Below are 23855 nucleotides of genomic sequence, written 5' to 3' on the forward strand. Positions count from 1 at the left end.
GTTATACTCTAGTTCCTAAAATTGCTTTATGTTCAAATTTATGTTGTTTGACTGGTCTTTTTGTTTGTCCTACATAGTAGTGCCCACACGGGCATTTTAAAAAGTCTGCTCCCTACTGCAACCACTGGCAAAAAATACCTCGATGACTATTTACAACTCCCAAAAACGTTCTACATGTGGAAAAGGCACAACAGACTTTTTGAGTAAAATAGAAGATCTAGGGGAGCCAATGGGGGAAGAAATATTATCGTAATGCGAAACGATGGAGAGAGAGAATTGGTGCAGATAACAGGGAAGTTGTGATGAGGAAGACAGCGCTAAAAGACAGTGGGCAATAAGATACCTTCCCGTGCCGGAAGACACAATCTGTCTTCACGTGAATGGGCCACTAGCGGGTCTTTCACCGGTAGAAAGTATCTTGTGGACTAGCACTGCTTGGTGAATATGGTCCTTCATGAGCTTCTGATATATACCGTGTCTATACTTTTACTTTTGCAGGAGGAAGGCTTAAATGATGTCCATGAGATGATCAAAACAGAGAAACCCCACCCTGAGCGCCGGCTTCGAGGTGTCCTGGAAGAGCAGAGCAGTAGTTGTTTGTGAGTAAAAACAGAATATAATGCTTCAATAACCAAGCGCTCACTGAACTCAATGGGCTCCGTTGTATATTGTTGTAGGTCAATGCCCCTATGTCTTTATTTTCCTCCATATTTTGTAATTAGGAGTTCCAATAAGCAATATATTCTGATACATACAATATTCCACAATCACGTGGACAGGGAAAAGCTATATCAACCATTATATGAATTGTATAAATATAAGCGCACTCTTGACAAGAGGCCCAAAACGCAGAGTCTCTCTGAGCGAGTGTGGCAGCCTATGTAAGTTTGTTTTTTAATTTATATTGGGTATATAGTGATCATTGTCTAATGTTACTTTTGTTTTATCTATTTGAATCAACCAATACACTTTTGTAATTTTCTAAATACCGCTGCCTGCTCATTCCTTATATACTATTTATTTGGAGGTTGGGGATTTTTTCCCTGTATTTTGTTGCAACCATTATATGAACCAATATATCAGCTGAACATTGTCAAGAGCCACACTGATGCTGCAAGCTTCAGTTCAAATGTTGGGTCACCTACACATGCTCTGATAAACAAAGGAAGTGAGGTGTGAGCCAGAGGGCTTCAATAAGAGAGAATGGATATTCCCAATATATAAAAGGATCAGGCTGTTAAACATAGGACTCGGTAAACATGACATAAGAAATCCTCTTTCTGCAAAGCAAAGTCAGCTGAAATGATCCATCCCATCCATCACTTGTACGTGCACATCACTTGTTTATTTATAAATAAATAAAAATAAATAAATAAGCGTGTACGGCGGCACCGAGGTGAGGTTACGTAGTGCTGGGTTTCTACTCCATTATACAAATACAAAAATGCAAGTTTGTGTAGAATTGAGGTTCCTAAAACCAGATCAAGTTGTTACCATATGTTTTCTTTTTCAGTGGTAATTTCATTTTCTCAACCTCCCCCAAATACACAGGCAAAGCGACTTTAAGGAAAAGCTAAATATTATATATGTATACTGCTGACAGAATCACTCTACTCTTCCCTAAACCTGTCTCAGCGTCTCCCCTGCTGAAATCCCTCTCCTGGCTTCCTATCAAATCCTGTATCTCGCACTCAATTCTCCTCCTCACTTTTAAAGCTTTACACTCTTCTGCCCCTCCTTACATCTCAGCCCTAATTTCTCGCTATGCACCATCCCGACTCTTGCGTTCTGCTCAAGGATGTCTTCTCTCTACCCCCTTTGTATCTAAAGCCCTCTCCCGCCTTAAACCTTTTTCACTGACTGCCCCACACCTCTGGAATGCCCTTCCCCTCAGTACCCGACTTGTACCCTCTCTATCCACCTTTAAGACCCACCTTAAGACACACTTGCTTAAAGAAGCATATGAATAGCACTGTGGCTAATACTGGTCACATGATACATAAAGCTTGGCCCCCTGCAGACGCATTTACCAGAACTCCCTCCTACTGTCTCTGTACATTCTTGCTACCAATTACATTGTAAGCTCTTCGGAGCAGGGACTCCTCTTCCTTAATGTTACTTTATGTCTGAAGCACTTATTCCCATGATCTGTTATTTAAATTATTTGTTATTTATATGATTGCCATATATTACTACTGTGAAGCGCTATGTACACTAATGGCGCTATATAAATAAAGACATACATACATACACATATATATAATACCAATATTAGCCTGTGAGTCTGGGATAGGTGAGTAACACATTGTAGAGACTGTCAGCCTCGCCTTCTTATCATGGAAATGGCCTTATAGCCGTGGCTAATACCGCTTGGTAAATAAAAATAACCCCTAGCATACTGTATCCTTTTTGAAGCATGGGCCATAGATTGCTCAAACTAATTTAATGATTATTTGATATAGGGAAACTACATAATAAACAAGTGTTTTAGTTTAAATGTATGTACAGTATGTGAGTTTATTGGTTGTTTATATTTTCTTTAAAGCCGCTTTGTTAATCTCGCTAACAAGGACCAGAACCAGAATGCAAGGACCAAACTGGACAGAGAGAGACTCAAATCCTGCATGCGAGAGCTGGTAATTACCCCTTTCTCAGTGTGTACAGTATGTGTCTGTGTGATTCCCGAGGCCGTAAATCTTCTATTTCATATCACAGGAGAACATGGGGACACAAGCCAAGACCTTGAGATCCCAGGTAAAGAAGAACACAATAAAGGATAAACTCAAACTCGCCCAGAATTTCTTACAAAAGCTGCGCTTTTTGGCAGATGAGGTATGTTTGTTATGTCATGTTTCTTCTACACAGTGTGCTGCATTTCCCTAATCATGTAATAAGACAAACTTAAATGGGTGTGTGAATATGGAGACATACAGGTGTAGCAGGCGGCATTGCCTATCGCCAACATGTACAAATATTGAAGGTCAGTGTCTCACACGTATTGAAGGTCACTGTCTCACACGTATTGAAGGTCACTGTCTCACACGTATTGAAGGTCACTGTCTCACACTTATTGAAGGTCACTGTCTCACACTTATTGAAGGTCACTGTCTCACACGTATTGAAGGCCACTGTCTCACACGTATTGAAGGTCACTGTCTCACATGTATTGAAGGTCACTGTCTCACACGTATTGAAGGTCACTGTCTCACACGTATTGAAGGCCACTGTCTCACACGTATTGAAGGTCACTGTCTCACATGTATTGAAGGTCACTGTCTCGCACTTATTGAAGGTCACTGTCTCGCACTTATTGAAGGCCACTGTCTCGCACTTATTGAAGGTCACTGTCACACATATTGAAGGTTACTGTCACACATATTGAAGGTCATTGTCTCGCACTTATTGAAGGTCAGTGTCTCACACTTATTAACGGTCACTGTCTCGCACTTATTGAAGGTCAGTGCCTCACACTTATTGAAGGTCACTGTCTCACATGTATTAAAGGTCACTGTCTCACACGTATTGAAGGTCAGTGTCTTGCACTTATTGAAGGTCACTGTCTCACTTATTGAAGGTTGCATTCTCACACATACGTACTGAAGGTCACTGTCTCACTTATTGAAGGTCACATTCTCACACATACGTACTGCAGGTCACTGTCTCACTTATTGAAGGTCACATTCTCACACTTACGTATTGAAGGTCACTGTGTCCCACTAATGGACAACTCACTAAGCTCCAGGTCAACAAAGCTCTGTTAAGGGACTTAATGTCTCGTTAACCTAAGTTTCTCCCGGAAAGAGTATTGTGTTAATTGTGCACTAACTGTAATGGCTGTTGGTGATAATGAGATGCACTGAGAGAGAGTACTATAGAGTCCTAATTGATTTATATACTTCACAAAACACTCCTTTATACAAAGCGAAGAGAGATACCTGGGCACACCCCTGAGGTACCTGGGAAATATGCTAATTGATATAATTTGAACCTACTCCACGATTCTATTCCGCAGCATTGTCCCACAACATTGGGTTGATTTACTTTTAAAGCAGAAAAGTGGTTGACTTTGGTCATCAAGAGGGGTCATTTTAGTTAAAGATTCAGTCCCTCAAAGAACAAAAATTAAATGACCGCTGTAAAAAAAAAAAAAAGTTTGTTTATACAAAGATTGTGGGTTGAGACATGGAGCGAGTTGGATTTCCTCCCGCCCTGTAACTTTTGGTTGATATCCAGAGCTGTCAAGGTTTTCCCCACTCCTACTGTGAGACTGCGCCTCACAAATGCGTGAGATCTTAGTGAGACCCCCCACACCTCCCGGAGCAGGAATCCGTGCCTGCAGAGGGGGGGAGCAGGATATCACAGTGGGCTGGACAACCAAAGACCCGTATTTCTCCCTCCTTATTGGCTCGCTGACAGGGACAGGCTGGCCTAAAGGTTGAGTAGAAACTTCATTGGCTCCGCTTCCCCATTCAGAGGCCCAGGTGAAAGGACTTTCCAAGGAAACCAAAACAGACAAGATACTATAATCTTATTAAAATCAAACATTTGGATCATAAAGACAATGATTGTCTTTGTAAACACACAAGGATGACTCCTCTAACGGGCTGTGTATCTGTTGTAACAGCCTCAGCACAGTATCCCAGATATCTTCATCTGGATGATGAGCAACAACAAGCGCATTGCGTACGCTCGCATCCCTTCCAAGGATATCCTGTACTCCATCGTGGACGAGGAGACCGGAAAAGATTGTGGGAAAGTGAAGAGTGTCTTCCTCAAGGTACTACTGTTTACATTTTCTGGGACTATGCACAGACTTGCTACTTTGTGTCGTTTAGTAGACTGATACTATCTTATAGCTGCAGGCCAAGCAATATCCTACGTGTGTTTTTTTAATAAATCAGTTCTGCGCTATGAGAAAATTCTTGTCGAATTTTTTTTAACAACTCTGAATTACATTTTTAATTTATTATAATGTGCTACTACACTTTGACAAAAGCGCTCAACCAATTTACATATTTAGTCACAATTTAGACTGCAAAGGGAGATAATTAGCAATACAGAACACGAGGTTGGGACCAAAGTGATCACAAGTAGTCCCTGCCTCATGCACTCATTGTAATAGGAAAAAGGGGGTAATAGAAAGGAATGAGAAACCCATATCCCTAAGGATTGGAGTTTGTTGTGGGCGGCCCGCACGATAATAGCTGAGGGGAGCGTATCGATGTGCTCCATATAGCTAATAAGAGAAAAGAATAAAATTGTATTCATAATATCAACAACGACGATAGTGACAAAGATACAGTGGAGGTAGTCTTTAAAATCTCCATAGGTGAGATGGCATAATGGTTTAGGATTGATATACTTATCAGGATAGTATATGCAATCCGATTGGCTAGTGGCCGTATTTTAATGGATACATCCAGTATTAATACACAGAGACCTATTTGGTCTAGGTTCACCTGTAGACCAGCTTGTCCTGGTATACAGTTAGTAATCTCCACCTTATTAGGTATATATCAAATGATGCAACGTAGCATAGATGTAAATATAGCCAGTTGCTATAGACTAATGTTAGGTGGCACTCATAATATGCAGATGATAGACATAACAGGACACCGTATAGTCTATGTAGTGTTATTATATACGGATGTGGTATGTATGGATCTGATACAACTACTGTGTGGTGCCTCAGCTGTGTGTCTGTGACGAGTATATATATATATATATATATATATATATATATATATATATATATATATATATATATCACATCCGCCATCAAGGGACTAGTCAGGCAACAAGGACAAATCGCCACACATATATATATATATATATATATATATATATATATATATACAGAGTAAAGTTCTAAATATAGCATCATAAGCACAGTATAAACTCCTATGACAATAGCAACAGGCACCGCTATACACCCCTTTTTGAGCCCTGCCCTCTTTCTCTAGCAGTACACCAGTTGTATCTAGTGACTGCCTGGTCACATGATCTTCCCCACAGAACTGTGCATCTTTGGTCCTCCTTTGCTGCATTGACAGCCATTTAATGAACCCCAGAGCCGAATCTTCGCCGACCGATCACAGGAGAACGGATCGATCGGCAACTTAGCTAATTACTTATCATTGTGTAGATTGTTTTGATGCACATATTAAAGGGGGGAAATCAAATACAATAAAACAACCGGCAGCTTGGACTGCTGCTTTAACATGTAATCCTTTTACTAAAAGCAACAGCCAGAGATTGATGTTTTTTCTACAAATAATGGTTTTCCCATTTTTCGGGGCACTTTGGCCAATGGCAGCAACAGAATGAGACACCGTTTATTACTAAACTCGCATGATAAGTTGTTCGGGAAAAGTTAGTACAAAGTGAAACTGATGCATGGAAATAATGACAAAGCTATTACTGTAGTGTCAGCTGTGTATGGGTGCCCTCCCATATGGGTATGGGTAATTAGGTCCTGCCCTCCTGTCTCACTGCTGCCCGTCTGTCTTCAATTGAACCAGTAAATCCAGCTTTATGAGCACACTGCAGTGTAAGCATTCAGAGGTTGCCATACTCTCAGTTCTGCACTGCTTCAGCATCCATTGCCTTTCAGTATTTTCTGCAGAGGGTTCTTACTGTTGTATAGACAGAGGATGAGACGCACTCAATATCAATGGTAATAGAGGTGGGGTACTTAGCTGCCGGTGCGCTGGTCCTGGGGAGCTCCTGTAGTCCCAAATGTTCCAGTACAAAGAAGAAGAAGCAGGCACATGGTCTTACTCAAAGGAGGTTTAATATGCCTTCACCTTGAGAAAGGCAGTATTAGACTGCCGAAACGTTGGACTTTATGGCATATTAAACCTCCTTTGAGTAAGACCGTGTGCCTGCTTCTTCTTCTTCTTACTGTTGTACTCATCCCCCACTGATATAACTTTAGAGATCGTACAATGGTCTGTTGGCCTCGGCTCTACTCTTTTTCATCGTTGCACAACATTGCACACGGGGAATAGTTACCGAGGTTATTGTAAGAATGAGAACGCTCTCTATGTACAGAACATATTAGCAGCCACTTCTTTCCTTGTTTGTGCTGTCGCAAACCACTCACTGAAAGAGGAAATCCTAGGCTTTGGGATTTGCCGGGCCCGAGGCAACAGGCTGGCAGCGAGGCCCCATGTAAAAAAAAAAAGCGGGGGGGGGGGGGACTTACCTTGACGGGCAGCCCTCCTCTGGTGATGTGGAGTCATTACATCATGTTGCCATGGCCATGCGTTGGCATATGACACCATGATGTCGCGTTGCCATGGCACACCACCCCCCACATCTACCTCTCTGCTGGTTCGGGCTCCCTGCGCTTCCTCTCCCTCCTTTCGGCACCGGGATCCACTTCTGGATGGAGAGGGGAGCAGGAGGAGGGGGGAGGGGCCCACGCTCCCTTCTCCCATTCCCCCCTCCAGTCATGTAAAAGTTGGATCCCTGAGCCAAAAGGAGGGAGAGGAGGGAGCGTGGTGCCCCCAAAGGCATTGGGCCCAAGGCGGTCACCTTGCTTGCCTTGCCCTAAGTCATCTAGGACCCAAAGAGGTGACATATTTTAGAGGGTGATACAACTGGCTGATTGATGCATTTTCTACTAAAATAAGACACTTATATGTTTTCAGATCTTCTTTTAAATGAGTTTGTACACATGGTGAGCTGAGACTTTGGAGGGGTTAGATTCCCCCTGCCTTATGTCATGGTGTGTTCAACAAGAGTTTGCACGTGCAGAGCCCCCTCTGCGACCTGTTACTCTTTCTTTATTGGCTCTCTGATAAGAACAGGGTAGGCTTAGGGTAAAGAAAGCAGTTGATTGAAATTCACTCTATCCAATTGGCAGGACCCTAAGGAATGCAATTTGTAAGTCATTTCCAGAGGAATAAAAATCTCTTTCTTTCATACATATTATATCTGATTTGCAAAGGTTCTTTCTTCATTTGATATATATTCTGATTATATATTCAGTTGCATTGGAGAGTTATAATGAGGGTGCAGCTGTTATGAGGGTCTATAGAGAAACTATGTTTAGGTTGATACTTGAATGATTATTGACAACTGTGGTTTTAGCTGAGGGAAGAGGCTATGACGGAAGCTCTGAGAATCTTGCAGTACATATGCCATATTTGGTTATTCTATGTATGGAGGTGTGGGCAGTTCAGATGACTGAAAGACATAATTTGGAATATAAATATATAGTAAAAGCTAATCCAAGGAATATTATCTGAATACTGTACATATGTAGCACAGAGTGAGGGAGGAGAAGCACATCTTAGTACCACCATGATGTAGTGAGAGATAGGCGAGAGACAGGCGGAAAGGCACAGAATTATTGATTTCACCAGGATGTGAGGACATAGTGATGCCACCATGTGGAGAGAGAGAGACAGGTTAAAACCAATATGAAGAAAATAAGTTTTATCCTGATATTAAGATCTAATACAAAGATTTTACTCAGAAACAGAAAACTATGCAACCATTTTTAAGAATGTGAGAGGCGGCACCATATTCTCAGATACAAGTCCTAAGTTATACAATGATATAATACAGGGGGGCTCAACTTCAGTCCTCAAGCTTCCCCCCACCTCCCCAATAGGTCAGGTTTTCAGGATATCCCTGCATCAGCACAGGTGGCTCAATCAGTCCCTGCTTCAGCACAGGTGGCTCAATCAGAGGCTCAGTCTTGAGCCAACTGTGCTGAAGCTGGGATATCCTGAAAACCTGACCTGTTGAGGTCGGGGGGCTTGAGGAATAGAGTTGAGCCCCCCTCGGTTACACCATTAAAGCTTTATTATGCAGTATCTAAGTGATACTGAGATAAAAAAAAAAAACATTTACGTTGAGTTGTATTCTTATTTTATCTCTACTGTATATCAGTAGTTGTTTCCCCTCAAAAGTCTATGTACTTATCCCTAAATCTGTATGTTTGAACATCACTATGTAAGCAATGCAAAACAAAAATCCCAGCTACAAAGCCTTAACCTCTAATCTCTGGACGTTGTTAGCGGATGACAGTTACCACCTTTCTTTCAGAGCTGTGGCGGTACAAATAATGTCTCTCATATACAGAACTACGGTACTAATGGTTACTCTCATTCCTCACTGATCCCATGACACTCGCAGTTTGCTCAGCAATATCCTCTTTATTGATATACACCACCTCTGGTGAAACCTTTTGGAGGTTGGCTGATGTTTCGCACATTTCTGCCCGTGGAGGAAGACTGTTTTGCATGCGACAGCGGACATAACCTGCGTCACCACTTTATTTATTTATAAAATATTTTACCAGGAACTAATACATTGAGAGTTACCTCTCGTTTTCAAGTATGTCCTGAGCACAGAGTTAAGACAAATAATACATGGTTACAAATAGTTACATAAATGAACAGGGTATACATTATATACAAGACATTGCATGCACAGTTAAAGAAAATATATGTTATGAGCGTATGAAACAGTTACAGACCAGATTAAAATGTGAGACAGCCTTAGATTTGAAAGAACTTAAACTGGTGGTGGATGTGAGAGTCTCTGGCGACTTCTCTACATTCTTCTCCCTTTTCGTTTCCCACAGTTGCCTGGGAAACGGGGCTTCGGACCCGCCGGTTGGACTGTACAAGCCAAGATGGAAGTCTACCTGTGGCTGGGCCTCAACAAGCAGCGCAAAGACTTCCTGTGTGGTCTTCCCTGTGGATTTGAGGAGAACAAAGCAGTGAAGGGTCCTGGCCTGCAGTCCTTCCCACCAATCAGCCTCAGCTACACAAGTAAGAACAGGGCACCTTACTGTACCTTCTGAGGACTTCATAGATTGGTCTGTCACACTTTCTTTGTAAAAGATGCTCCCCCATAAAAGCGGAAATCCAAGTGGGCCATTTCCAGCCCCCCCCCCTTTTTTTACATTGGATTGAAGTTGGGGGTCTCCGAAGCTGAACCCCATTGATTTAAGCTCTGGGGACCACCTGCTTCTGGACATACTTACCTCTGTAAGGGGTGCCGGTAGCCACTCCGGCTTGCTAGCTGGGATTCATGTAATGGCCGCTTGTCAAAGCTCCCGTGTCCTGCGGGCATATAGGAAGCGTGGCCACATCGGGTGCGGCTTCCTATTGCCCCACGTGACGCGAGAACTTTAAACTTGCAGGAGATTCCGACACCCCCTTCAGAGGTCTGTATCTCTGGAAGCTGGGGGTCCCCGGAGCAGAAATGAACGGAGTTCCGCTCCGGAGAACCCCTGCTTCAATCCTATGCAAAAAAAGACGGCCCGCTTGGATTGCTCCTGTAAAGCCCGGCTTTGCAATGCCTCAAAGGCCCCCGCAGGTACTGACGCGGGTATTGTTCTTGGAGCACTTTAAAGTCACCTACAAATTGCACAGCTGCAAAGGCCACAGAGAATCCGATGTATCTTTTTAGAATTGGTGCCTAAATGAGGAAACAAAAAAGTTTAACAGATTTTAAATTGCATTAGTCAAAGCTGAGTTATGCATTTGTTTTTCAATCCGCTATTGCAGTAGTTTTAACGTATAATAATATTTGGGGCGTACGTTACAGAGGCGCAGAATGATCCATTTCTCTGTCACTAGACCCGTATTACTACTTTCCAGAAACCAGCGCAGTTTTCTGAGCCATGTATATCCCACTCTACAGCACATCTCCGCAGTGCTGACTGCTTACCTACTGGCTTCTCCAACTGTGCAGTAAGAGTCCATGTTACATGATGGAGCCCACCTCAAAGACCTACTTAGTCTCACTTAGTTGAGAGCTTCCATTTTATGGGCTCCCCAACAGACCTGGCTATGTGGCCCTGCTGCCTAATAAGCCAGTCATTGGAGAATAGCAGCCAAATGAAAGCATGGGGAAGGGTGGCCAACTCCAGTGCTAGAGGGCCACCAACAGGTGAGGTTTTCAGGATATCCCTGCTTCAGCACACGTGGCTCAATCAGTGGCTCAGTCTTTGCAGTCACCTGCTGTCTTTGACTGAGCCACTGATTGAGCCACCTGGCTCTGCCTTTAGCTCCCAGTGTCATGCAAAATCCTCCCAACAAAGCAGCTTAGGCGCATCATCTCCTGTCTCCCTCCCTTAGAGAAGCAGGTGTTCCAGTTGCGAGCACACATGTACCAGGCCAGGAGTTTGTTTGCTGCAGATAGCAGTGGCCTTTCCGATCCTTTCGCACGGGTTTTCTTCAACACACAGAGCCAATGCACAGAGGTAAGACTGGGAGGCATGAATAATACACCGTGTCTATAGCACGAGATATTATATGTGTTCAGTTATTAATAGTTAAGTAAATAATGGTACGCCTCACTCCCAATATGTACAATAATTGTATAAGAGATCCCGACAGTAATAGCAAAGGCAGAATTGTACTCCTTGTGCCACGTATATGTAATATCAAGAAAAAACACCAACAGAAGAAAGGAAAAGCAAAGCATGGGGCTGCGATATAAAGATATATGCCCGTGTCATACACTGCACCACTATTTACACACCTCTTTCCCAACAACGTCTACACCCCTCAATAAAAAGCACCCTCACAAATCGTCTTGACACCTCCTCTCACGCTCTCACTACTCCTCCTTATTGCTGCTGGGGATATCTCTCCAAATCCTGGACCCAGCCATATACCTGTACACACCTGCTCATGCCCACCCTTCCCTGCCACCTCTTCCCCTGCTAATGGTGATAACCCATCTAATTTAATACCGATCAACCTGAAAACTCACCTCTTAAAAGAAGCCTCCCAACAGCCTGCACTCAGCGCTACTGTCTCCCACCCACAGTCACTCCTACCACCCATTGTGGCCAAGCACTGCCATCTGCAGCATTTATTTCCTCACCTGCTGTCACTGTAAGTCTTCGTAAGTCTCCATGCCACTCCCTGATAAAGGCTGCTGTGACTGGCGAAGCGTTGACACTTTATTTGGCTTCAGTAATTTATTGCATTTATAAAATCCGTGGCACCTTTACTCTTCCTTTCTTGTGTATTCTGTAAGTCTCCCAACATACCACTTAGATTGTAAGCTCTCCGGGGCAGGGATATCCTTTGTTATTGTCTGACTTTGCTGCACTTGTTGTATTATAATTTCCTGGATAACTGAGGAAAGAAAGAATCCCTTTGTCGCTGCACTGAGAAACACTCAAACGGAGTATTAAAACATTATACTTTAACCGATCACAAAATAAAATAAAATATGGATGCTGAGGCTATAATCGAACGCCGCAAAAGAATATACGAAATAAAATTAATTAAAAAAGGAGAAAGGCGTGTGTACTTATAGAACGTTGGAATACGGTGACGTTTCATAAATAAACGATGATAATAATAATAATAATTAATAATAATAATAATAATAATTAATAATAATAATAATTAATAATGTTATATATTCCAAAGTCCAAATCCTTCTAACATTACTTGGATCTGGTTAGACACACAGTATTAGGCATTGAGGTTTTTATGTACTAAGTATGTCATAGGAGAGCGTGTAGCCTTAAAGCCCATGAGCGTCTCTTCCAGTAGCGGAAGGTGTCTAAGGCCCAGTTCAGGGTGCTTACTACACGACGGTACAATGACACGGTTTTCAATGAACCGTGTCAGGTTGCAATTTCTTGTGGCGGCAAAGTACAGCGTTGTCGCTGCTACATTTTGCCGCTACATCCGAAATTGTTTTTTTGGGGGGGGGCGGTAGTCGCGTCACGTGAGCTGGTTCAGCGAACCAGCTCCGAGACACGTTGGTCACGCCCCCTGCCACGCCCCCAAACGCCGCAACCCGACTCCTGCAGCCTGAACACAGATCGCTGGGCTGCAGGAGCACGCGGTGGAGGCGCGCACAGGAGCACGCGGTGGAGGCGCGCACAGGAGCACGCGGTGGAGGCGCGCACAGGAGCACGCGGTGGAGGCGCGCACAGGAGCACGCGGTGGAGGCGCGCACAGGAGCACGCGGTGGAGGCGCGCACAGGAGCACGCGGTGGAGGCGCGCACAGGAGCACGCGGTGGAGGCGCGCACAGGAGCACGCGGTGGAGGCGCGCACAGGAGCACGCGGTGGAGGCGCGCACAGGAGCACGCAGCCGCAGCAGCCACCCTGAACTCGGCCTTGTGGAATAGCGTCTCTTAGTAACTGTGGCCGTGAGTGCCACGACGGTCCACATGCTTATTTCTTGGATATATGAGGAACACAAAGGTGAATTGTTGCCTATAGCTAATGTGTGTAAACATGTTGATGTTGTCTGTTCATCACGTGAGTCTCTCTAGCTGTAGGATGTATTCGTTTTTACAATCCAGTGCGGCTTTCAGACGGAAGTCACATTGGGCAACTTAATTAGGACAGCCTGTTATACAACAGTATCTCAATCATTTTATTTGGGGCTTTCCCTGAATAGCGCCTCCAGTTTACATGTAAATGTTTCGCATTTTGAGGCAATATTTTGGAACGGGTAATGAAATATCTAATCTGCCTAATTTGCCAGGTGCTGAATGAGACCCTCTGCCCAACATGGGACCAACTGCTGGTGTTTGACAATGTGGAGCTGTACGGCGAGGCCAATGAGATGCGAGACGACCCTCCCATCATTGTCATTGAAGTGTATGATCAAGATACAGTGGTAAACTATCGTTTCTTCGTACTGATTAAAAGGGCAAAATGATATTAAGGGGGACACTGTATATACAACGCAGGGGCTAAGCCATAATGCATTTGAATGGGCTGTAAGGTGGCCTTCCATTCACCATTGTTTTCCTGCAGGGAAAAGCCGACTTCATGGGCAGAACCTTTGCTAAGCCAGTGGTGAAAATGTCAGATGAAAGGTACTCCCCCCCGCGCTTTCCGCCGCAGCTAGAGTATTACCAGATATACCGGGGAAACTCCACTGCGGGGGACCTGCTAGCGGCCTTTGAACTCCTCCAGGTACGCAAACACGGACTGAGATTTCGAAAGCGACGTAAACATGCAGGAGCCTTGTGATGAAGATTAAACTAGTGAGTTATGTCAACTATTGGGGAAGAAAGAGAGCTATAAATATGCACGTGTCCTCCTATGAGAAGTCCATCGAAATGGTTGTTTTTTTTAAATGCACTTGTGCTCTTTCTTCAGGATGAACCATGGTGACCTTCCCAAATTACTGTACATGAAACATCACTCTTAAGATTAGAGCTTCTGTCAGACTATAACAGAATGTACAAGTTACTTTTCTTCTTACAACAGAGATAGGATGGTGTCTGAATTACCAAGTTGAGGAAGCACAGCAGATAGGCATAAGATAGGCATAGGATGAAATGAGACGTGCTCTTATCCTGGCTGAGACACTGAGACCGACATTGCAGTCTGTATTCTGGGTTCGACAAAATGTACTTTCAATAATGAAAGTTTGAACAAAGGGTCAGCCAGTTACAATGGTCCTGACCACAGCATACTGTAGCAATGGATCTCTTCCCCACATAATGTTACAAAACTATAGATTGTGAAATCACTGTAGCCTCACAAACATTCCTTGTGCGTTGCACTGAATATGAATTGTAAAACTAGGACTAGTGTTGCTGCTCTGGGAAAGTTACATGTAAGAGATACAGAATCAGTGATGTTTATCCAGATTTGGAGGTCCTCCCCAGCACAGTGATTGAGATAAGTTACTGAACTTGCTGAGGTACAGTAGAAGTCCGCCTGGGTTTGTAGTGTCCGGTGGGAGTTTGGTAAACGCAGGACAGAATTCTCAGTCTCTTAAATAAAATATCAGCACAATAGTGTCTGACAAGTAAATGTGCAGTGATAATAAAGAAAACTACAGTATGCAAATGTTTACTACAATAAACATCCTCCTTTTGTGATATTGAGTAAATCACGTCTGACTGTTCCATAATTTCCCAAAATATAATAATACTAATAATATTAATAATAATAATAATAACATCAATGCTCCCCTTGACTCCCTTTGAAACTAAGAGGACAGCAGAAATATTTCAATGTGTAATTCATTGCGGTCAGAATCTTGAACAAATGTTATTATTCAGCATAATGTTCAGTTTTCTCCGTTTGTTGATATAATTTGTAACATTGTTCTTATGACGTAGATTGGGCCCGCTGGTAAATCGGACCTGCCAGCAATTGATGCACCAACAGACTTGGACAGAGGGCCCATCCTCCCAGTCCCACTGGGAATCCGACCTGTGCTGAGCAAATATAGAGTGGAGGTATGTATGGCTTCTGCAGTGAATGCAGAATACACATCCGTATATGTGATCGGAGGCACAGTAACTTGCTCTCCAGCTCAGTATGTTTGCACACACTGTTATGAAAAATAGAGCACAAAATATGTCATTGTTCTCTCTCTTAGATCCTCTTCTGGGGACTGAGAGACCTCAAGAGAGTAAATCTTGCCCAGGTAGACAGACCAAGAGTTGATATTGAGTGTGCTGGTAAAGGGGTCCAGTCGGCACTGATCCAGAACTACAAGAAGAATCCAAATTTTAGCACCCTGGTCAAATGGTTTGAAGTGGTAAGTGGAGTGAGAGAGTCTATTAATAACGTGTCCGTTCCTCTCCCACACTTTATTACAAGTCATGTAAATACTTCATTTGGCAACATTTGCTTATTTTTTAAATATATTTGCATATCGCACAGCGTTTCAAATTCCCAACGAAATGGTGTCTAACACTTTTAGCTCGGTTTGCATGTGCTAGTATTATTTCATGAATATGGAAAGATGATGGGGCTTATGCAGAGAGGATAGATATGGAAATTGCGCCATCTTCTGGCCCAAAAACTCGCCACAAAACCTTTTACTCGTGAGAAAATGGCGTGATTTTTAAAATCCGCCAGAACTAATTTCTGAAGTGTAAAAGTCGCCAAACACGTGGCGAGAACCTGGAACTCGCCATGCTAATATAGCGTGCAATTCCAGAAGGTCCGAATCGCGTGAACGCGCCAATATGTGCCATAGTATGGCGAGTTTTAGGTATCCAGGAAAAGTTGGCTATACAGCTCGCGCGGCGGTATGGCGAGTTTAAGGCAAATCGGAACTCGCCGAAATTGACACCACATGTGTAAAAAGAGGTAACGACGTTTTCAGCATATGACCTTAAGTAACGGCAATTCTGTGGCTATTTTATTGCCTTTTAACAATTATGTAACGTTCCTCTCTGCATAAGCCCCAATATGTTTGAGCTATATTGCCATTTTCCCAATATATATATATATATATATATACCATATACATTTTAAGTTATGGTGGGGGAAAAAGGCAACAAAAAACCTCCACCGTTAGCATATAGCCAATAAAGAATATCACCTGTGTCACATGTCTTAGACAGGTCTGCAGCCTTGCCTTTCACAATCACCTCGCATACAGTGCTTCCACCGCAGAAAGGGATTCTGGGAAATGACATGCAAATTAGCACACAATGTGTCACCTTTTGCCTGAAATATCCATTCACATGGAGCCCATATAAGCAAATGCATCGCTGTTAACACAGCTTTTAAGCACAGCATGGGACTAGCAAAGCTATGAGACCCATTAAGGTTGAAACATGTCTGTGAGTGGTTTGACTTGCTTTGCTAGTCCCATGCTATATACATACATACATACATACTTTAATATTCATAAAATGTCCCTACATACATACTGGTGAGAATAGAAGAAACAGGTCTCATGTGAACGTCAGACAATTCTTTAAAAGTTTATTTGAGAAAGGTCCTCAATTAAGACCGAGATGTCGACCACTAATAAACTTGTAAGGAATTGACTGACGTCCATGTGAGTGCCGTTTCTTCTATTCTAACCAGTGCTCCCCAATTGTATCACTATTTACAGCACCCGTAGCTGTATACTTCACCAAGAAGCGTGAGTACTGCTACTCCAGTATCACTTCTATCCGCACTCATATCTGCTTGAATTCCCTACTAGGATCTTCCTGAGAACGAGCTGCTTCACCCTCCCTTGAATGTCCGCGTAGTAGACTGCAGAGCCTTTGGCAGGTACACCTTGGTGGGCTCACACGCGGTCAGCTCTCTCAGGAAATTCATCTACCGGCCTCCAGATAAGAAAGCCCAGCAGTGGAACACAACAGGTATTGTGCGTTTCACCTGAACCGGCGTCATCTTTGTTCACCGTCTGTTCTTCTGCCAAACTGTCCACCCATATGGAAAAAATGCATATTGTGAACAGAGAGCGGAGGGCATTATCTGTGTGTACAAAAAAGACTCATATCTAAACAAAGTGACACAGCAAAGATAAAATCACAACAACACAACACAAATAGAATGGACTCATTTAAAGGGAACGTTATTTTTCTAACATGGTATGCCAATGTAGGTTTGTCCTCAGAATGGGATATGAGGGCGCTGCCCATGAGGGCTTACAATCTGGTGAAACAAGAAGGTAAAACGGCTGCTTGCAGTTCGGTTTGCAAACATTTTCACATGTTTGCAAGAAATGTTGACAGCATATTTGCTGAAGCTCAGGCATCCGATGGCACTCTCACTGGCATTGTAACAGGTGGTGCAGGGGTTATGGTGTCCTTTGCACACCCTGAGGGGCAGTTGATGGGCAGTTGATCAGCATCCTCTTCTCCAGTGGTTCCCAACCTTTTTTACATTGTGCATCCACTCCTAGAACCCATAACTAAAATATCTTATTGCCTTTCATCAGACCATTGTTAACAGAACGGTTTGTCCGATCCCAGGCAGTGTAGTGGGGGGAACACACGCTTAATAAGACCCCAAACTGCACCTCAGCGTGTGCAGACAGCACACAGGTGGTATAGCTGTCAAGCACAGGTGGCAGCACAGGTGGTATAGCTGTCAATTATTGCAGGAGCTTCCACGTCACACCCCACAATGCCTTGCCACTGTGTATCCAAAGCATTGTGGGGAGCAACTTTGGAAGCTCCTGCTGTAATTGACAACTACTGTATACCACTCACGCTAACGTGCAGTTTGGGGCCTTACTAAGTGTGCAGCCCCCAAACAAGCTCAGAAACCCACCATACTGCTTGGGATCAACCATTATATATTTTTGGGGGGTGAACCCCTTGCAGACACCTTGTGAACCGCTTGGGATTCCTGATCCCGCTGTTGGGAATCAGTGCTCTACATTACATGTAGTATATTTATATATAGTGGTTATGCTCAGCATAGGGGACTCCTGAGTTGATTTTAAGGAGTGGTTAATAGTTGTCTGGGCCACAGGGGTCCATCAGAACCACCCAACCAGCCCCAAAGAGCTTGAGTCCTGAGATCCTCATTCTCAGACTGTCGCTGTGTAAATTCAATCTGTATAATCATCACGTCACTCAGTCAGACTTCTCATCCCATGTGCTCTGTCACTATCATTCACACCACCAAGTTTCAGCTCCAACTCCACTAGGTTAATGGTGCATTTCTTGGTGTCAGCAGAGCCCTATATATGGCATTTGCACTAAATTATTTCAAGCACATTTGCTGCAGAAGGCACTTTTCTCATCAGAAGTTCAAGTATCTAAACCTTCGAGAGACTCATATTGGCCCGTTTCATGAACACGGGGGAAAGTTTCCCACATCTTTACCTAAATTGTAGGATTTCCATGAGACATCTACCAGTATTTTTCCTAAGAATGAGACTGTAACAGCGAATTATCCCAGTTTAAATAAAGCAGCCTAAGAGCAGAGACATAGTTAATTGCAGCCACTCGATTAACGAGTCTCCACCTGGACTAATGAGAACTCTGTAAAAAGCCTCATGTGAGACACTGGAGAGGGATTCCTTAGCTCACATTTGGGCTGACACAGGAAAGCAGAGAAGCCTGCACATAGACATTGTCTTGCGCACACAAGTGTGCTGAGATCAAGACACCCAGACACCTATATTTCCTGGACACAGAGGACCCGCAGGAACCTGCCAGAGACTGACATGGAGGGCCACCTGCTTTAGGTACATCCTGAGACTTTAGGGTGATAGGCTGGTAATGGGAATATCCCTCCAGTCTTGCAGATAGGGTCTGGGGAAGTAAGTTAGCCCTTACAAAGGGATAGGGGTTTGTTATTATGTTGCTTTTGTATGTTTTGCCTGGATAAAGGAACAGGCTCAATAAAGCCAAGATATCATTTCACCCAAATCGGTCTCCATTATACAGTATGTACCTCAGCACACATCTCTTACAGAGACTAACTATGGTTTCTACATTATGGGTTTCTTGTTTTCTCTAGAACTTCCAATCTCCTACACTGTGGGGTAGATCCACAGAGCTCCGATAAGTCTGGGCTACTAACGTGACGTTACCTTAATAGGTAACGTTCCTCAGCCTCCCGAGTTCCACGGGTATTATTCTGATGCCTGCACACCGTGGCAAGTGGTAGAGTCAGGTAGTTTAACTCACTTCCCTTAGATGCCCACTGAGTCCTTCTTTCTTGTTGTTCTTGTATTGTAAAGGCAAATAATAACAGCAAATTAGGGGAACTGCGGGTAAGTGGGGGAGAAGTAAATTAAGATGCTTTCTACCAGGAGATGGGATTACGGACTTCTCCTAATGTCTGCTGGCTCCTATTGAAAGCCCACTTTCCTGTCCAGGCAGGAACAACCAAAGGACTATCCCTTTTAATGAAACATAGGAGGGGATGACAGCCAACCAACTGAGATTTTAACAGAGGGTGGTTGCCAAGGCAATGGGCTAGTGGCTATGGGAAGGTTACATTTGTAGCAACAATGTTGCAACTTACACTGGGGAGTGCTGGCAGTCTCAGAACAGGGAAACAGGCAATCTCGTTGCAGGACAGGTACCCACAAAGCTAAATATAGGCACACATAAGGGCCATTAGTGATCTCATTAGCACAGGCGTAAGGCCATTACATGTTAGCACTGCCTTGCGTTAGCATCAAATAACATGGCGTGAAGCATGTCTTACCCCAGTGTGGCGTTACTCCCATGCAGACCCATTATAGGTGTTTCATTAAACCGTATTAAAAGATCTATTTCAGGGTCTGGATGGGAGTAACGGCAAGTTTAGCTACGGCCTAACTAACGTTACGTTAAATCCCAACGGTAACGTCGCTCTGGGGACGAGCGCTGTTAGAGGGAACGCCTCTTTCACAGATTATTAGCACTAACGTCCGTTATAATAACGCACGGGCTCGTTATAGCTGAAAACAGCTGTTAACGCAGGGGGTTCTCATCGCCAGTCCTAAAGACCCCCCAACAGGTCAGGTTTTAAGGCTATCCCAGCTTCAGAACGGGTGGCTCAATGGCTCCCAGCTTCAGCACAGGTGGATCAATCAGTCCCTGCTTCAGCACAGGTGATGGAATCAGTCCCAGCTTCCGCACAGGTGGCTCCATCAGTCCCTGCTTCAGCACAGGTGGCTCAATCAGTCCCTGCTTCAGCACTGGTGGCTCAATCAGTCACTGCTTCAGCACAGTCTTTGACTGAGCCACTGATCTAGCCACCTGTGCTGAAGCTGGAATATCCTCTAAACCTAACCTATATGGGGGTCTTGAGGACTGGAGTTGAGAACCCCTGACTTAACGCATGGTTGCTGACCTTTGAACCGGGGTTCACGTCTCGTCGCTGACGGAGCTGTGTGGATCTCCCCCTGTGGGTTTCCCTCTTTTTCCTGGGAATGTTCTGCTTATCCTCTTACTGTATGACTTCTCACTGCGTTATCTCCAGCTATCTCTTTGCCTTGAGTCTGTCCTGTGTTCTGTCCCTTTCTGTCCTCTGTCTAGCGAGATTGGTGAATAGATATTTGGCACTGGCCAATGGCGGGCGCTACTCTCACCCCACAGGTGAAATAGTGGTCAACATGGAACCAGAAGTGCCCATCAAGAAAATTGAGACCATGGTGAAACTGGAGGCGGTGAGTACAGTTTGTGCGTTGGTATTCATTAATAACTATTAATAGTTAACTTATGTAAAGGGGAATGTAAGCTATTTGGGGATGTCATTACTTTATTTCAATATAATTACGTATATCTGTTGTTTTCACCTCCTCATTTAATAATCCTTTAATTGGCGGAGTACAGTTAATTGGAATTTTCTATTCGTTATGTAAGTTTTTCATTAATTCATGAAATTCAACAAATGTACTATGTATGACTTTTAGGGGCCTATGCAGAGAGCAGCGAATTTTAAAATTGGCGAATTTATTAAAAAGTAGCTTTTTTGGAGAGTTTTAATCTCCATATGCAGAAAAGTGCGAATTCTGCTATGTTTAACATGGATGCGTGTGGCGAGTTTAAATTGGCGAGATGCGCGCTTCAGAAATGTGTTAAAACAAATTCGCGCCTTTTTTTTTCCCTTTGCAATGGCCGCGAGCGGCAGTTTTTTCTGGCGAGGCACAACGGAGACAATTGCGCCATTTTATTGGCGCGAACAGCCGCTAGATGCCGTTCGCGCCTCTCTGCATTAGGATATTTTTAAAACTGGCGAGATTGAGGTTCTCGCCAGCCGCGAGGCGAGTTTTACAAATAGAAAAGAAAAATTGGCGCGTTTTTCGGAACTCGCCATTTTCTGCTGCTTTCTGCGCGATTTTCTCCAAAAAATGGCGAATTTCGAAATAGCGCTGCTCTCTGCATAGGCCCCTTAGTATATAAATAATCATTTATATATTTGGCATATCTAAGTATTCAGTGATTGATCAAAGAGACCTCACAATATCTGCAAATATCTGCACTATTTGTTGCTAAATAATCAGCATCGGCAGTAATAATTTACAATATATCCCATTCTTGGTTATGTGGAAGAGTGAGGCTGTTAAAATTGAGTTATGACTATAAGGGGTCATTCAATAATGCCCAAAGCGCCTGTTTGAGCCGTCCGAAAATCCTTATAGACTTTAATAGGGATTTTCGTACAAAGACTCCCGAACGGCTGCTTCAGACGCTTTATAATAGTATATAATATCTGCATAGTATTGTAACACATTATATAACATCTGCATAGTATAACACATTATATAATATCTGCATAGTATAACACATTACATAATATCTGCATACAGTAGTATAACACATTATATAATATCTGCATAGTATAACACATTACATAATATCTGCATACAGTAGTATAACACATTATATAATATCTGCATAGTATAACACATTATATAATATCTGCATAGTATAACACATTACATAATATCTGCATAGTATGATAACACATTACATAATATCTGCATAGTAATATTACACATGACAATCTGCATAGAATTTCAATTTATCACAAAAGCAAGTCTCTGTGATACAGTGATACACAGCAAGTCTTTGTGATACACTGTTACACAGCAAGTCTCTGTAATACAGTACACTGTTACACAGCAAGTCTCTGTGATACACTGTTACACAGCAAGTCTCTGTAATACACTGTTACACAGCAAGTCTCTGTGATACAGTGTTACACAGCAAGTCTCTGTGATACAGTGTTACACAGCAAGTCTCTGTGATACAGTGTTACACAGCAAGTCTCTGTGATACAGTGTTACACAGCAAGTCTCTGTGATACAGTGTTACACAGGAAGTCTCTGTGATACAGTGATACACAGCAAGTCTCTGTGATACACTGTTACACAGCAAGTCTCTGTGATAGTGTTACACAGCAAGTCTCTGTGATACAGTGTTGCACAGCAAGTCTCTGTGATACAGTGATACTGTACAAAGCAAGTCTCTGTGATACACTGATACACAGCAAGTCTCTGTGATACACTGTTACACAGCAAGTCTCTGTGATACAGTGATACACAGCAAGTCTCTGTAATACAGTGATACACAGCAAGTCTCTGTGATACAGTGATACACAGCAAGTCTCTGTGATACAGTGATACACAGCAAGTCTCTGTGATACAGTGTTACACAGCAAGTCTCTGTGATACAGTGTTACACAGCAAGTCTCTGTGATACAGTGTTACACAGGAAGTCTCTGTGATACAGTGATACACAGCAAGTCTCTGTGATACACTGTTACACAGGAAGTCTCTGTGATACAGTGATACACAGCAAGTCTCTGTGATACACTGTTACACAGCAAGTCTCTGTGATAGTGTTACACAGCAAGTCTCTGTGATACAGTGTTGCACAGCAAGTCTCTGTGATACAGTGATACAAAGCAAGTCTCTGTGATACACTGATATACAGCAAGTCTCTGTGATACACTGTTACACAGCAAGTCTCTGTAATACAGTGATACACAGCAAGTCTCTGTGATACAGTGATACACAGCAAGTCTCTGTGATACAGTGATACACAGCAAGTCTCTGTGATACAGTGATACACAGCAAGTCTCTGTGATACAGTGTTACAAAGCAAGTCTCTGTGATACACTGATACACAGCAAGTCTCTGTGATACACTGTTACACAGCAAGTCTCTGTGATACGCTGTTACACAGCATTCGTGTATAATGTGTATTTGATCGAATAACATTTCATAATCTGCAGGAAATTATTTTGAAAACCCAAGAATTGTATTGATTTCATAAATGCATTGATATTACAAACAATCTATTACATTCTTATAATCACATTTTAGGACCATTTTGTGTAGTTGATGAAAAGCAATTTATTTTTCCATTTGTTCTAATGTGCATTGCATTTGTGTCAGTTCTGAAAATATAGTGTATATCCTGACAATTATACTTCTATGAATAAAGTGTCAAATTGCAGCTCATCTGCCATTCTCTCATTACTGTTCGTTAGTAAATGTGATTGATTGTAATGTTCATTTTGTATCTCATCTCCATGTGGCAGAATTCGGATGCGGTTGTTAAGGTTGATGTGGTGAGTGGATTATCGTTCTGTAAGATCACATCGTGCATTTGACAGTATACAGTCTATCCCATGTCGCGAGGTGGCAGGAAATACTGTACAGAAGTTACGGGAA

General features: G+C 43.1%; 1 protein-coding gene across 11 annotated transcripts in view; it reads left to right on the top strand.

Moving 5' to 3' along the window:
* The window catches only part of OTOF (otoferlin), a 398008-nt gene that overhangs the window by 313293 nt on the left and 60860 nt on the right, over positions 1-23855 (top strand). For 6 of the 11 annotated variants that reach the window (XM_075598737.1, XM_075598748.1, XM_075598742.1 and 3 more), the window contains exons 19-31: positions 499-599; positions 2546-2636; positions 2716-2832; positions 4625-4777; positions 9602-9791; positions 11106-11230; positions 13491-13625; positions 13766-13927; positions 15088-15207; positions 15351-15512; positions 16920-17082; positions 20710-20840; positions 23723-23752. In XM_075598737.1, coding sequence (XP_075454852.1) covers positions 499-599; positions 2546-2636; positions 2716-2832; positions 4625-4777; positions 9602-9791; positions 11106-11230; positions 13491-13625; positions 13766-13927; positions 15088-15207; positions 15351-15512; positions 16920-17082; positions 20710-20840; positions 23723-23752 — 1680 coding nt within the window. The remainder of the gene's footprint in view (positions 1-498; positions 600-2545; positions 2637-2715; positions 2833-4624; positions 4778-9601; positions 9792-11105; positions 11231-13490; positions 13626-13765; positions 13928-15087; positions 15208-15350; positions 15513-16919; positions 17083-20709; positions 20841-23722; positions 23753-23855) is intronic. The other 5 variants (XM_075598745.1, XM_075598744.1, XM_075598746.1 and 2 more) reach the window with 2 other exon arrangements.

Source organism: Ascaphus truei, chromosome 4 (assembly GCF_040206685.1).
Source record: "Ascaphus truei isolate aAscTru1 chromosome 4, aAscTru1.hap1, whole genome shotgun sequence".
Lineage (NCBI taxonomy): Eukaryota > Metazoa > Chordata > Amphibia > Anura > Ascaphidae > Ascaphus > Ascaphus truei.